At 39.3% G+C, this 14,670-nt stretch overlaps 1 protein-coding gene across 1 annotated transcript in view; it reads right to left on the bottom strand.

Moving 5' to 3' along the window:
* TMEM132D (transmembrane protein 132D) overlaps positions 1-14,670 on the bottom strand; it is a gene marked incomplete at both ends in the record, with an annotated part of 253,454 nt that overhangs the window by 140,425 nt on the left and 98,359 nt on the right. Inside the window, one exon of the mRNA XM_084272110.1 lies at positions 11,612-11,758. Within this exon, the coding sequence (XP_084128236.1) occupies positions 11,612-11,758 (147 nt within the window). The remainder of the gene's footprint in view (positions 1-11,611; positions 11,759-14,670) is intronic.

Genomic DNA, 14,670 nt, shown 5'->3' with positions numbered 1-14,670 from the left:
AAACAAGTTAAAATTGTAGCCATTTATCCACGTGCAGTAGAATTTGAAGAACAGTGTTGTCTGTTCATATTAAAGTATGTTTAAAATTGGAAATAAAATTATGATGTTTCTTGTGCTTTCAAGGGGGACTCAAAAATTGGCACAGGACATGTCATTTGGATAAACTTTGGATTTTGCATCCAAAATCCAAGCCTGAACTTTGCTTTCCCTTGCCCACATTTTTCCAAATCCTCACTCCTGGGGGTGGGGGAGCAACATGGAACAGTATTTTGAAAAACAAATCATATAGAGACTTGTCAGAGTTCTCCTGCCAAATTCTTCTCTGCCCATAATCCTATGGAAAAAGTACCATGTGTTCATGTAAGTAAAACTGTTTTTAATGAATATGCATGAAAGATTAATTCTAAGATGTCCCAATTTCTGCAACTTTTGAAAGCTTTTCTGTGTTGGAAGTTCACAAATGTATGGATAATGTATGTACAACATACAGAACAGATTTTACATATGTTGTAGTTATAATTTCTGTGATAATCTTAATATTTTGTTATACACTTTTGTTCTCTTACATGCCTTTCCCTGCTTTAACTACTCTACACAAAGATCTGCATGTGTCTGTAGGAAAATTAATTGCTTGAACAATTAACAGGAAAATGCATCTCAGAGGAAACACTTCATAATCGATCTGTTTCCAGGTACAATATTTGCCACTTAGGAATAGATTAATTGGGTTGGAAATTATTCAAGCTAATTATTTTCTTTCTAGTATAAGATTAAATGCATGATTCAAACTGAAAATGAAGAAGTTCCACTCAGCACTTCACATTCTTCTCAGCCCACAGTGGTATGTCATGTAAAATACAACACATCCTATTTTCTAAGGTGCTGCTCGTTCTGTGACCAGGGCTTGCTGAATGAGCATGTGGCCCCATGTCACAGTCAAGTTGTCCCATTTATCTCTACATGGCAGTACTCTGGTACCACAGCAACATATATTTCTTGGTGTCTTGGTATGACAACCTTCATCTTTAATATGGGATAAGAGCAGCTCTACATTTGCCAGTGCTGCTATAAAGAAACCTAGGGAGACTTAGAGACTCTGGTGCATTAAAGCATAGCCAAAATGGGAATTATATAAATATCAGAAACAGATGCTTTGGGACTGATTTTATAGTCGATTTAGGAAGGCAGTGTAAGAAATAGCAGATGAAAGTAATACAGTCTCACTTTCAGCAGTCTAAATTGAGTAGCGATCCTGTTCCTCAGCACTCATGCTGAAGTTCACAAAACTAGGATTTAGGAAAGCTTCCCATGAATAAAGACTTTAAAAAGAGATAATATCTTGTCAACATCGAAGGTATTCTGCAAGTATTTCAGCTCAACCTGAGGAAAAGGCAGGCATGTTTCCTTGCAATATGCCAGAGAAAAACTTACAGAAAGGATGGAGATAGTAGTTATCTATTCAGCTAATTGCACATTTGAATATTAGCTTCAGGTAATCCCTGAAACTAAGAATAATATTAACACATTTGCATAAGTGCAGGCAATCCCTCAGCTACCATCCTGAAAATTAATTTCAGCCACAGAGACATCACAGCCAGCTGATCCCTTCATCATCTTCGCATCGGCAGCACCAGCGCAGAGTACGTGGTAGACAGGCGCTTTATCAGATGGCTTCATCTGCTAGAGGACTGTGACTTCCCATCATGACCAGCCCAGGCTGATCTTCTATCAGAGTGGAAACAGCAGGGCTGACAGTTGCTCAGATTTTAAAATACACCAGATATGATATTGTATGTATGCTTCTTGCATGGAAAAGCTCTCGGGGTTCCTGAGTAACAAACAGAACGTACCCTGTAATAACTCCTTGTCCTTTTCCAAGGAATCATGACACAAGCCAGTCTTCCTGGCTCCTTATTTGCCACAGAAGATACAGCCTGCTTCCCCACTCCTATGCACTCTAAAATGCAGCTTTATCTAATTTCTCATGTAATGCCTTTTCTATGTGCTCCTATGCTCAATCTTGAGTCCAACTACCATACATAAACCACACAATTCAGACAGTTGCACAACGAGGATGGATTTCAGATTGAAAGATTCAGCCTTGAACAGAGGTGCAAACTGAAAGTGTGCTGACCATTAAAACACCTCTATACAATACTAAAACTTTATACATGGTTTACACCTTTGGCTGGAAAACATTTGCAAGAGGTGGAGCGTGTTGGTAGAAGTTCTTGTTGCAGCTTACCATGCAGGGGGAGGAATGAATCACATTACACGCTCCCTTCATGTAACCCCAGATACCCAGTGCTCACACAGACACCTCTGCCTAGGAAATCTCACACCTCACTTTCTTGTCCCATTGCTGAGAGTGTGAGTGTGAGAGTGTGTGTGTGTGTGCTGGAATCAATGATGTCCACAAAGACAAGGCATCCTATTACCCTAACAAAGCTGAATTTCTTCTACCCGTGTGGAAGTCAACAGAAACTCTTCAAAAAGAGGTCTCAGACACACCACCAGTTCCAGAGAGCTTCACATAAACTTCTGGGAGGGAAGGTATCTCCTGATTAGACAAAAAAGCAAGCAGCCTTTGGTGCAAGTTGACTTTCAAGGGGCTAGCTGACATGTGAGAAGATCTCCATCTAACTGCTGCTCTGTCACACTTCCCACATGTCCCAGGGCAAGTTATTAAGGCTTGTGAAGCTATAAAACAATGCACCACCGGCTTTCACATTGTCTTAGTGATTAGCTCTGAGCTCCCTGTTCAGTATATCAACTGATATGGAGCTTATCATAATCCTAGCTATGTAACCCCATTCCATTCCACTGCATGCACATAAACCCTACTAGGTTATGTGGTTTATTAGTGTCAGAACTATCCTTAAAGTTAAACCCATGTCCTCTCTGTGCCCTCTATCAAGCTGAGGCAGCAGCCCCGTCTTACCCCACAGAGGTGGTTAAAAGGCCAAGGTGAAATAATTAGAGAACTGGATATATCTTCATCATCAGTTCATACAAACCACCCAGAGATAGTTAATATTGCAGCCCTAGCTTGTTCATGCCATCAAGAAATCTGTATGTTAAGAGCTGAAGCCATAAAGTAATTCACATGCCCAGTGAACTTCAGCCTTGCGCTTGCAGTTAGAATTTACTTAGGATTAGCTTTATGATTTGTATGGATGCTAGACTGTGTTTCACTTTTCAGTCAACCTTCTGGTCTGCATGTTGCTGTATGTTGACTCAAATGTAATAGCTAGATCTAATGACTTTTCTTCTCCTAAAAATGGGAATCCCCATGTCCCAACATCAACAGTCTTATTTCCAGCCTCAGCTCATACTCTTTCCAGCTCTTTGACATCTACAAGAGTTCCTTCTTACAGTATTACTTCTTGCAAGAGTTCCTCCAAGGGAAAGAAAATCCACTGGAGATACTTTCACAAGACACACCTTTGCATTTAGCATTAGATTTTTAGTAGAGAGGAGATCACTCACTTGCTGTCTCTTTCATAATAGGTAGGAAACTGTTATTGTGCCACTGGAATTGTTATTTTGAGCCCTGAGGCTACTGAAGGTTTAAGGACAAGAGTGCCGAGTACCACAAAACAGAACAAGCTTGATGATGATGATGATGATGATGATGAATCCTTAAGGTTCTTAACAGAAGTCATTCCTCCTCAGGTTTAGAATGATATTTATGACACTGGATAACACCAGGGTAAAAATAAAGATACTAAATGTGCATGAGGTTATTCAGACTGTTGGAAATGTCCTTTAGCTACTCCAACATCATACAGAAGGGATGGCATCTCCTCTACAAAGGGGTGGCAGAAATACACATAAAACACCTGGATATCACCAAGGCAGGAGATAAGAACCCCAGTATAACCCCCAGTGAATGATGTGCCCTCTCTGCCACAGCCTTCTGTTACCATATTACTTAGTCTTACATTGTTTCCCTCAAATATTTTGCTTCCCAGTTCTGCATGCCAAGAACTCTCAATGAAAGGGGATTAAACACTTAACATTATTTATTGTTTGCAGATTTTACAGAGGCAGATCATTTAATCTGAACAATTACAGTATCTTCAAGGCTCCCTCTGGACAACTCCTGGCATTTTAGCAAAGTCATGCTGATCACTGTGCTATAGAACCTCATTTTACAGAAGATACTATAAACAAACCTAATTACCAGCACATCACAGACAATTTTCTGTCTTGAAACACCAAAAATGGCACTCTGCATTCTCCCATGTAAGCACTGTACAGTCTCTAGTTATGTGAGCACAGGAATCATCAGAATTTCTCCCAGGACTTCCCAGGTTCATTCAACAAGCCTCCACTTCTTGAGCTATCACAGTAACTGTTGATGAAGACAGCACACCTTTTCTCAAATTCCTAGCTAAGCTCAGGAACTAGGGAATACTGAGTATCTGTTATACAATCAACTTTGCTATCATGAGTGTGGCTGAACCACCACACTCACCTATGTGGTATTTATTAGATCCTTGCTGTCCATGATTACTTTTGTATGTAAAATAAAAATCAATAAAATTTAATCCAAAAATACAAAGGGGATAAACCACCCCTGCTTTTAGATGAGCTAGGACAGGAAATTAAATTCATCTTTCCTTACAAGCATGCTTCCTGCAGCCAAAATTCCTTTTCTTGAAAGTTCTGACCCTGGGGTCACAGCTGAAATGAGTTGGGAGAGGTTATCCTGATGCTAACATATGTAAAGCATGGAACTGGTCCAACTCCCATTAAGCAACACCTTCTCAGGTTGTCTTCTGCTGTGACATTGTAGAGGATACAGAATTTCTTCCCAGGGTTTCTGGATAAACAGAGATGGAAATCCTGGAGTGGATGCAAGAGTTGGATCTATACTGAATTTGGTGGATGGTCAGTGAGTAGCCACTGGCCTGTGACCAGTTAGGCAACTAGGACACCAATCTGTAATCACTACAGCCTGCAATGATTCATTGGACTTATTTTCCACGTGGGATAGACTGTTCCAAACCTCTGTCCCGGGTCCCTTTAGACCCAACTGAACCATCCTGAAGCTAAGGGTATGATATGGACCAGATGGACATGGCTGTGTAACTAAAGCTTCAACTACTCTTTTCAGATACTTTTAGCTAGGGAAGGAGCAGTAAAGACCAGGAGAAAATAGTCAACATATCAATGTATTCTGGGAACATGAGGAGTTATGTTTAAAGGACATTCTTCACTCTGTATTGCTAAAACCATATAAAGACACAATCAGCTATAGTTACTGCAGTAAATCCTGACCCTGACCTAAAACTTTTTGCTATAATTTTGTACTTTGCACTTGACCACAAAGGAGAATGAAACCCCAACACTATCTTTGTGCCCATCACAGAGGTGATGATACCTGAATTCTCCCATTCAGCATAAAAAGTCCTGCAGGTGATGGAGGGATACTGCAGTGGCACGAAGAGGTGCAGGCAGATTGAGGGTGTCCTCTACTTTCCTCATTAGTCAGTCCTGTTGTGAATTGTTAAGTACCTGTTAAGGTACTTCACCTTTACCTCTTCCCTTAAGATGATACATATGATCTTTCCTTAAGGCGATGTGCACGTAGCAACGATGTAGCTCTCAACACCACCAGCTGTTAGGACATGGTAAATACTATATTACTGCACATGATTTCAAAAGGAAATGAGGGAACTTCTCTTTAACTGCTTCAAAAGCCAGCATCAGCAGTTGCATTCTAATTGTCACTTTTCCTGTTTCCAGTAGCATTATGCTCACAAATGAAAGAACACAGGAATAGCCGCCTTCTCTAAGGAGAACCCTAAAATTCAGCTGAGATTAAAGGGAATTGTCTTCTTTGTAATGACAATGGAATTGCCCTGTGGTATCTCCTTCATGTAAACGTCAGAAATATAGGAACAGAGTCCAGAAGACTATCTCCTTGCCTTTGAAGTGTTTTCCTGCAACCTTTTTTTGTTTTTAAATGAATTAGTCTCTTTCAAACAAACAGGTGAAAAAGCTGGCTAATAATGCCTTTATCTAATAGCTGCTGGTTAATATTTCATCACTTTTCTTTTGATTTGCTTCAAGACAATAACCATAAACCTTTTTTTTCCTAGCACATTAGTGTTGAGTAGGATGATTTCAAGACAGATTCTGCATTTCTTGATACATGAAATAGTTTTCTTTAAAAAAAACCCAAGTGGGTCAGCATGTAAAAGAATGATGCACTGAGGCTTGGTTCATACAGATTTCATTTGCCTCTGCATCTCAAAGGGTTCTCCCTCAGAGGGCAGGTTTAAGTTTCAAAATGAGAAATGGAACTTTGTGACTAATTGCTTTCAAACAGTGGAATGTAAACACGACATCTGAGCTGGTTGGTACTTTTGCATCATCACAACATATAAAGTATTGGAGGATTAGAGGTTTCAAACAACACAAGGTAAAAGAAAAAGCCAAATGGTATACAGTATGAAATCTAAAGCCACACAGAATAAATATGTCTACAGTTGATCATTAACCATATATCTAGATTGGATTAAATTCTAGCATTTCAGGATCATATTAACATACTCTATCTGCCCAGTAATACAGATCTCAATGTATTATATCATCATCAGTGATGCTGAGCGAATACCCAGGTTCTTTTAGGGCTGAATCATTCTCAGAATGTAATTCTGGAACCACACAGAAGATATCCCACCAGAATAAAAATAGTATTACAAAAACAACAGGAGAAATCTTTTATTCAAATAATCCCTTGTGTTGCTGTACAAACACCCAAGCATTCAGCCTAAGCCAACCCTTTGCCCACCCTACTCATCCAGCTTTTTTAATACCACACTTGAATATATCCCATCTGAAAGCACATGTGATCACTGCAGTCTTTTTCTTGCTATTGCTTTGTTGTGACAAACTGACCTCATGTGATTCATACACAATGTGGACATGGTGGGACAAAATAAACTGGAAATTATTTTTGATGCATCATGGATCTTTCTGTAGTTCCACTAAGTCGAAAGTTTTCTTTCCAAGCAATAATGTACTTCTAGGTGATAGAGTCATGTGAGCACACAAACAGCAGGGAAAAAATAATGGTGATCTAAGCCAAAACTATTTTTACTAAACATTTTGATGAACACCAGTGTGAGGCATAATGTAATTATTGTGGCTATTAGGCTGTTATTTATGTCAAATTTACTGCTTTGGAAGTATTTTAGGGTTATAGCACTCTTGAGAGTCTATCAAATGTACTGGCAGATGCAACAAGTAAGAGAATGAAGCACTAGCTCACTGCTGGTACCACATGAAAGCTAAATGTTAAATGACCAGATTTGCAAATGAGCATCATGGTAGAGTGATAATGGTAGAAATGTAATAAAAAGAAAATATTGTGTAGGAAAATCAAAGGCAGTACTGCCATACATTTTCCTGTCCCCTGTTATTATCTAATATCAAGTTAATTTCTTGTATTATAGAAGAGTTAGTGAAAATAAGCATTGAAATAGAGTATAATGAAAAAAACTATATATGCAGGAACAAATAAGGGATATAGCCCAGAAAGTATTGTCACTGACTGTCACTGTCACAGAATGATTCAGTCACTCCTAGTTCCAAAGGAAAATAAGTTTCTGTACTAATAGCAGGACCTGAATCTGATCTCAGGCAGCATAAACCAACGTCTCCTTCAAAGCTATAGAGCAGTAACCCTAAAGTGCAAGGAGGAAAGCATCCAAAGAAACATCATCTTTGTAACATTGCCAACAACAGGCATAGGAGAAGGAAACTGCTGAGTCAAGCTTATCCATGGTACAGTTCAAATACATTTGGAGATAAGGCTGTAAACTGCCATACCCAGACATCAAGGTTCTACTCAGAGATGGCCAAGCTTTCTCTGTAATTATTTTGCCCTTGCTTGGCTCAGTGGCCTCATCCCTGCCAGCAGCACAGAGGACAGCAATGTATTCTCTAATGGAATAACGAATGTTTGTACCAAAATATTTTATTATTTTTATATTTTTTAAGAGGATCATGACACCCATTAATATTATATCAGAATGTCTTACTTAATTTCTGCACATCAGCTATGGATGCAGGAAAGTGCTATCAATCACATTTTTCAGACCAGGAAAATCCAATAAATCTGCATCTTCAGCCACCTCAATAATTTTCCAAAATCCATCCTACTTGGCATGCTTCCAGTCCAAGAGGAAAGACAGGACAGGAATACAGATATTCCATTTATGGCTATTCTTCTCACTCATCACCAGCACCAGAGAGAAGCTCAATTTAAGGTAAAATGAGAAACAGCACTTACCCAAGAAAACACTCCACAAATGCAATAGTCCTTTACCCTCATCTTTCTATTCTATTCACCTCAGTACATGAGAAATTAAGAAAGATCATCCAATTTCCAAAGTGCAAAGGATGGCACATCTTAGGCTGTATCACGCTGAATCAATCAGTGCCCACATGTGTCCCAAGTCACATTTCTGAGCCACTGGTTAATTCCCATCACACCATTTTCTATTTGGATTCTTGGTTCTCTACATGACAATAGAGGGATGGAAGATAGATACTTCTCAGAGAAGAGTAGAAGTGCTGTACAGATGCTACAAGTAATAAGCCCATCTAATAATCTCACGGGTCAGGATTTAGAGAGTTACAAAATTATTACTGCCTGAGAACGAAATGGGAAGAATTGGGGAGAACTTTGTAATTGCTTCACCATTAATCTGGAACACTGTCACAAGCCCATAATAAGCCAGGCACTGAGAACTTCAAATCATATTTGACAGATGGGCTTAATTAGTTATTCTCATACAGACTTACAATATTTGCTGTTAATATTCATTCTAAACCACCCTGCTGGCTGTGATAATATTTATATGTTAATCCCGTTATGAGAAGCTTTCAGTGCCAAAACCTCTCCAAACAAAATGACTGATATATTTCAGACTTTGATAAAGAAATGCTCAGGCATCCTGGTTTAGTTTGTCACTTCCACAAGTGCCTCTACATCCATGAAATCACACCTGTCACAGTAAGTTGGTTTTTATCCTGATTCATGTAAAACTATCAGTAACACAGAAGTATGAATCCTTAATTAATGTTTCCACCTCTGCATTCACGTGATCAGATCTGTGATTTTTAAGAGTAATGAAACAATATGGAAATAGAGTTTGTTGAATTTCTAAATTGACTATGGAGGAAAAAAATTTGGGAAGGACATCAGTAATACCTATATCTATCGTGCATATTTAGTAGCATCAAACATGTCTAGAAAAGGATAAAATTGTTTCCCAAAAAAAACCCTCTTTCTCCATATAATGCTTCATCTTATTTCTTCAAATGAATAGCAAAACAGACATGACTAAATTTAATGAGGGAAACAACATACTGAACAACATATTGCAAATATTTTACATCTGTTTGCAAACAGAGAGGAAGAAGTTCTCAACAAACACAAATCTCAACTGGGAACTCAGATGGAATAAGTCAAATCAGAAGTTAGGTGAGGGTTACATATACACCTTTTGTTCACTTGATTTTCTTTCCAGTAAAACCTAATAGGTATATGAGCTCACATTTCTTTTAATAAACATGATGCAATGCTTATACTCAGCATGGGAACATACACAGAATCCACAACAACTGCATGGCAGGTGACATCATAATTTTCCTGTATTTTTTGTGTGTGTGTCTACAAGGAGTCATTTTGAAGGCTTGCCACTGAATGATGGATAGTGAGGCAAAATAAGTTGCCAAGTTTCAATCCACCCATGAAGAAGAGGAAATCAGGCAAATGCACTGTGTGGACCCAAAAAAGATAAATCGTGATGGAAAATTCACCATTGAAATAATCTTTGATTTTGATCCAATGCCCATTTCAGTCAATGAAAATATTCACGCTGTCTTCAAATAGCTTTGAACTGGGATTTTAAAGAATCTGGCTGACAGATTGTGCTAGACAGTAGGAAGCTCTGACCTTGGCATATATACACATTGCTTCTTTGACCAATAAAATTCAGACAGGTACAAGACAATACATGGTTTAGATGAGAAAATTCAGGATACAATAGCAGAGATTCTGTGTGGAATATGAGTTAGAATAAAAATAAAGCTATTTATGTCATGATTATAAAGGGAAATTCTTCCCTTCCTCTATACCCAGATTGCAAAGACCTGAAGCTTCCCAGTTATTAGGCTCAGAATGTATTTCCTTAAAAAATTTAAACCCCATAATAACGCCCCCAAATCTCTAAGATTTTGTAAATTTTCAGAAGTAAATGTTTTTCTAACAGTGATGCCAAACACAATACATGAACAGGCAGTCAGATCCATATAAAATGCACTTGACATTCAGTTCCAGAAACAAAAAGCAAACAGCAGCCAGTAATATAAAAATGTATTCATTAAAGCAATCAGTTATGATTAGAAAGGGAACATCCGCCTGCCAGATGAAGGCTGTTTAAAACAAGTCAGTGTCCTAACTAAGCTGTTGCACAATAGGAATGAACACTGAAAAATCTATTCCCTTCCCTATGTTAAAAATTCATATAAATCTCACCATACCAGGAATATGATTTAGTTTCCTCTGGATAAAGAGCAAACAAAACAATGAAAAACCTCCTCAAACAAACCACCTAAAAAATCCCAAGGAAAAAAGATAAAAAGCAAAACCCACCCCAAACCCCCACCGCAATCAGCCCTATAATTACCCCCTGCTATAATGCCTGGCAGCAAATAATTTGAAGAGATTAAACTAGTCTCAACTGAATTATGAAATATTGTCCTGGTTTCAGATGGGATAGAGTTAATTTTCTTCCTAGTAGCAGGCACAGCCCTGTGTTTTGGATTTAGGATGAGAAGGCTGTTGATAACACACTGGTATTTTGGTTGTTGCTAGGCAATGTTTGCACCTACCTCTCACACCACCCCTGTCAGTGAGGGTCTGGGGGTGCACAAGGACCTGGGAGGGGACATGGCCAGAAACAGCTGATTCCAACTAGCCAAAGGGATATTCCACACCATATGATGTCATGCTCAGCAGATAACCTGAGGGGGAAGCTGGTCAGGGGGTTTAGACTGCAGCTTGGGAACTAACTGGCTGTTGCTGGTCCACGGGTAGTGAGCAACTGTGTTGCACATCATTTCTTTTCTATATTTTTATTATGTTCATCACCATCATCGTTTAATACGACAGCAAAGGAAGATGACACTCTTTATCTCAACCCAAAAGTTTATCTTTTTTCTTTTTCCTGAATCTCTCTCCCATCCCACTGGGCAGGGGGGGCGGGGGGGAACAGTGAGTGAGTGGCTGTGTGGTTGCTTTAGCTGCCTGCAGGTTAAACCACAACAGGTATGAAACACGTTCTTCTAAATACTGTGTGAAAACAGCATTTCCTGCTAGTTTTAACTTCCTAAGAGTACTACAATTGAATAACATTTAGCTCAAAGTGCATGTGGGTAGAATTAGCAATACACTACAAAAAGACAGCCACAGCTTTTCCAAAAGCATTTTCATCATGCACTAAAAGTTATTAGAATCAAGGCAAAATGATTTGAGAAGGAAAAACAACAGTCAGTTATTAAAGATAGACTGCTGGAAACGACCTACCTGTTTTCAGAGGCAGCAGATTTCCTCTGGCAAACAATAACAGCTGGTGCATGTTTCCCAGTATAATCCATGCTCTCTCTGATGTCCCATAAGTACGGGCTGCTGGCTCTTACACTGAAAATGTTCACACCTTTCTTCACCTTTGCCCTAGGAGAAACAAGGGAATGTTTCACCAATTAGAAACAAAAGTGTCAGCACGATCTGTTACTTATTTCTTCATTATATTCTCATTACTGCCCCACAGAAAATGCTGCCGCTCATTAGAGTTCGATAGTGTTACAAGGAAAAGAGATGAGAGAATTAATTAAGAATTCTGTATTTTGAAGAAATGATATCAAGATAGAAATTGTATCCAACTAATGGTAATTACTGCTTTAGTCATAGCTAAATTGCAGAGTAGGATACGTTCTGGAGCACACTCCTCACTCCTGCTCTTCCATTACCCACACAGTGGGTACCAGCGCACGCGTTCAGGCTCTCTCTTGACTAGAAGACACGGTATTGGAGAGGAAAGTATCATTTTTGTCACAAAACAAGTCAAGTTGTTGCTGAGGCTTATATCTGGAGCAAGGAGCCACTGCTAGGTCTCACGTTACAGTCAAAATCTACCTTTTCTTATCGCCCCCTCCCCCAGATCACTCAAAGATGACATTTCTTATCTTTACTCCAATTTCCATCATCTTTCTGCGTCCACATTTTCTGTTAATACTGTTGGGTTTAGCTGTTCCATCAACTCTGTTTCTAAAAATACTTTGGAATATTCTTATTTTTCCTAAACCGATTGGTTTCTTTGGAAGTCCATTTCTATGCCTGAGGTTAAACAGGAAAACCTGCATGGAAAAACCTTACAGGCACGACAACTGGACCGGCTCCTGCTGGGAAGTTCTTTCTATTTCGCATGTGTTAGTGTAGTACTTCTGGTTTTGAAAATCCAGTGGAAAAGAGGAAAAAATACACTTATTTAAATGAATAAATCTGGTTTATTTCCTCTTAGCAGGTGCTGCTTTCCCTAATTCCTTCCCTTTCTTTAAATAAGTATCTAAATACATATCTTAAGGCGCTATTGAATTAGTTCACAGCTACATAACACTGGCCAGTTTAACTCAACCAGGAGCTCCCAATTGCATAACTTTTGGTTTCTGAATGTGTTTACAAAAACAAAAAGTCCATTGTGGTCAAACAGCCTCATATATGAGCTGTCAGGAAATGACAGTTTAATTATATTTGCTTAAAATCTCATACACAAAATCCTCTCAGTGTTATGGCAAGTTCTCAATTCTGGGCAAAAAACCAAAAAGGTATATGATTTTTTGTATAAACAGCTGCTGCCATGCAGAGATGCTAATATCAGTAAAACAAGCACTATCAGCTCTGCCTCCACATGAAATTACTTGTGAAATCTTTGAAGGACAACATGCACACAGATGTTTTCAGGATAAAAAGCCAAAGGATTCCTTCAGCTGTCATGGACGAAAAAGGGTTATATCTCATTTCTGCTGCCACTAACCCAATGGCAGCACTTGTAATTTCCTTAGCACACCTGGAAGAGAATTAATCCTTGAATGCTGCCAACTTGTGCTCAAGTTCTTCTACACAAAATGTATTTTAAGCAGGTGCAGTAACGGCTCCTAGACCAAAACCACCCCTCAGGACAAGAGATCAATGGTTGAAGTGGAAATTACACTGCATTCCTGGCATCTTAGAGAAACAGAGGGAGACAGAAAAGGGCCAGGCAATCCGGACAGAACATTTTTCAGCATGTATCCTTAGCTATTCCTGGTGACCAGCATCTGACCCTGCCCTTCTGTTCCAAATCAGAAAGGAAAACTGCTGGGTATCAACTAGAGAAAAACAATTCCTGCTTTAAAGGCAAATGAGGGGGGCTCAGATCTTTCCAAGTTAAGTTTTCAATGATTAAGAAACTCATACCCACCCTTCTAACTCTTAATGTGGCCACTGTCTCTACAGTAGTTGATCACAGCTGATGAGAAGGTGCCAGTGTGGGATTTGGACCACCGTGCTGGGCTTATGTATTTGAAAAGGCAACTGGATGGAGCCAACCCCCTGTGCTTTAGTGCAGGAGCAGCTGCATCCCTCACAGCCAAAGACTGCTTGTGAGAGTGCAAGGGAGCAGTTGTGTCACTTCACAAAGCCACATTTGTCTTGACCTTGGGCTGTAAGGTTGGCCCCACAGGTTTCCTGCACAAGTATAACAAACCATGGTATAGCACACAGTATATTTGATCAGCAACTGATTGGTGCTCCCACATCTGCACGTGTCAATAAGCGTATCTGATGTGTCTTAGAGCCTCCTGGAGTCATGAGCAGGAACACTGATACTGTTGTGAGACAATTTGAAAACCTGGAGAAATACACCCCCCAATTGTCCTGGAGAACATTTTGGGAAGGGGAGAATGGGAGAACAACACGTGACAGGCAGACAGCACATGTCCTGGAAACCCAAGCAGACGGTAGCCTTACATAAAAGCAACCATATTCCATAACTGAGAGTTAAGAGTAATTACTGTGTTACAACTGCTACTTACAAACACACAGCAGATGATACTGACAATACACCAGCTATGTTTTTCTGTGTTTTACTAACAAAACTGGTAGGGAATCAAGAAAAAAAGCAGCCTTAGAGTACAGCATTACCTTGCTCTGCTGGCACATATGCGAGAGCGATGCTGCAATCGAGGAAGCTGTGAAGGGTCACACACTGAAGGCTGAGGAGGTTTCTCACTTCTGGCTTTTAATGTTATTTTAAAGTTATTAAAATTAGTGTACAAACACAGACACATAACTGTTACCTTCCTCTTATTTTCTGTCTGGATTCTTCCAAATGCCAGAGCAATGAGGTAAACCAGAAAAATGAACACAATACCAGTGAAGACAAGCTGAGTTTGTTTACCCTTGACATTCACTTTACCCAATAACAAGCTGCCATCCTGCACTGATTTCTAACGTTTCAAAACAAATGCAGATCCTTGTATACACTCCTTGGGGTAATTGCAGTCTACAGATCAGGATTTCCTAGAAGAGTTGTTCATAAGGTCTAA

The sequence above is a fragment of the Gallinula chloropus genome (genome assembly GCF_964237585.1).
Source record: "Gallinula chloropus genome assembly, chromosome: 17".
NCBI lineage: Eukaryota > Metazoa > Chordata > Aves > Gruiformes > Rallidae > Gallinula > Gallinula chloropus.
This window is presented reverse-complemented; position numbering and strand designations above follow the sequence as displayed.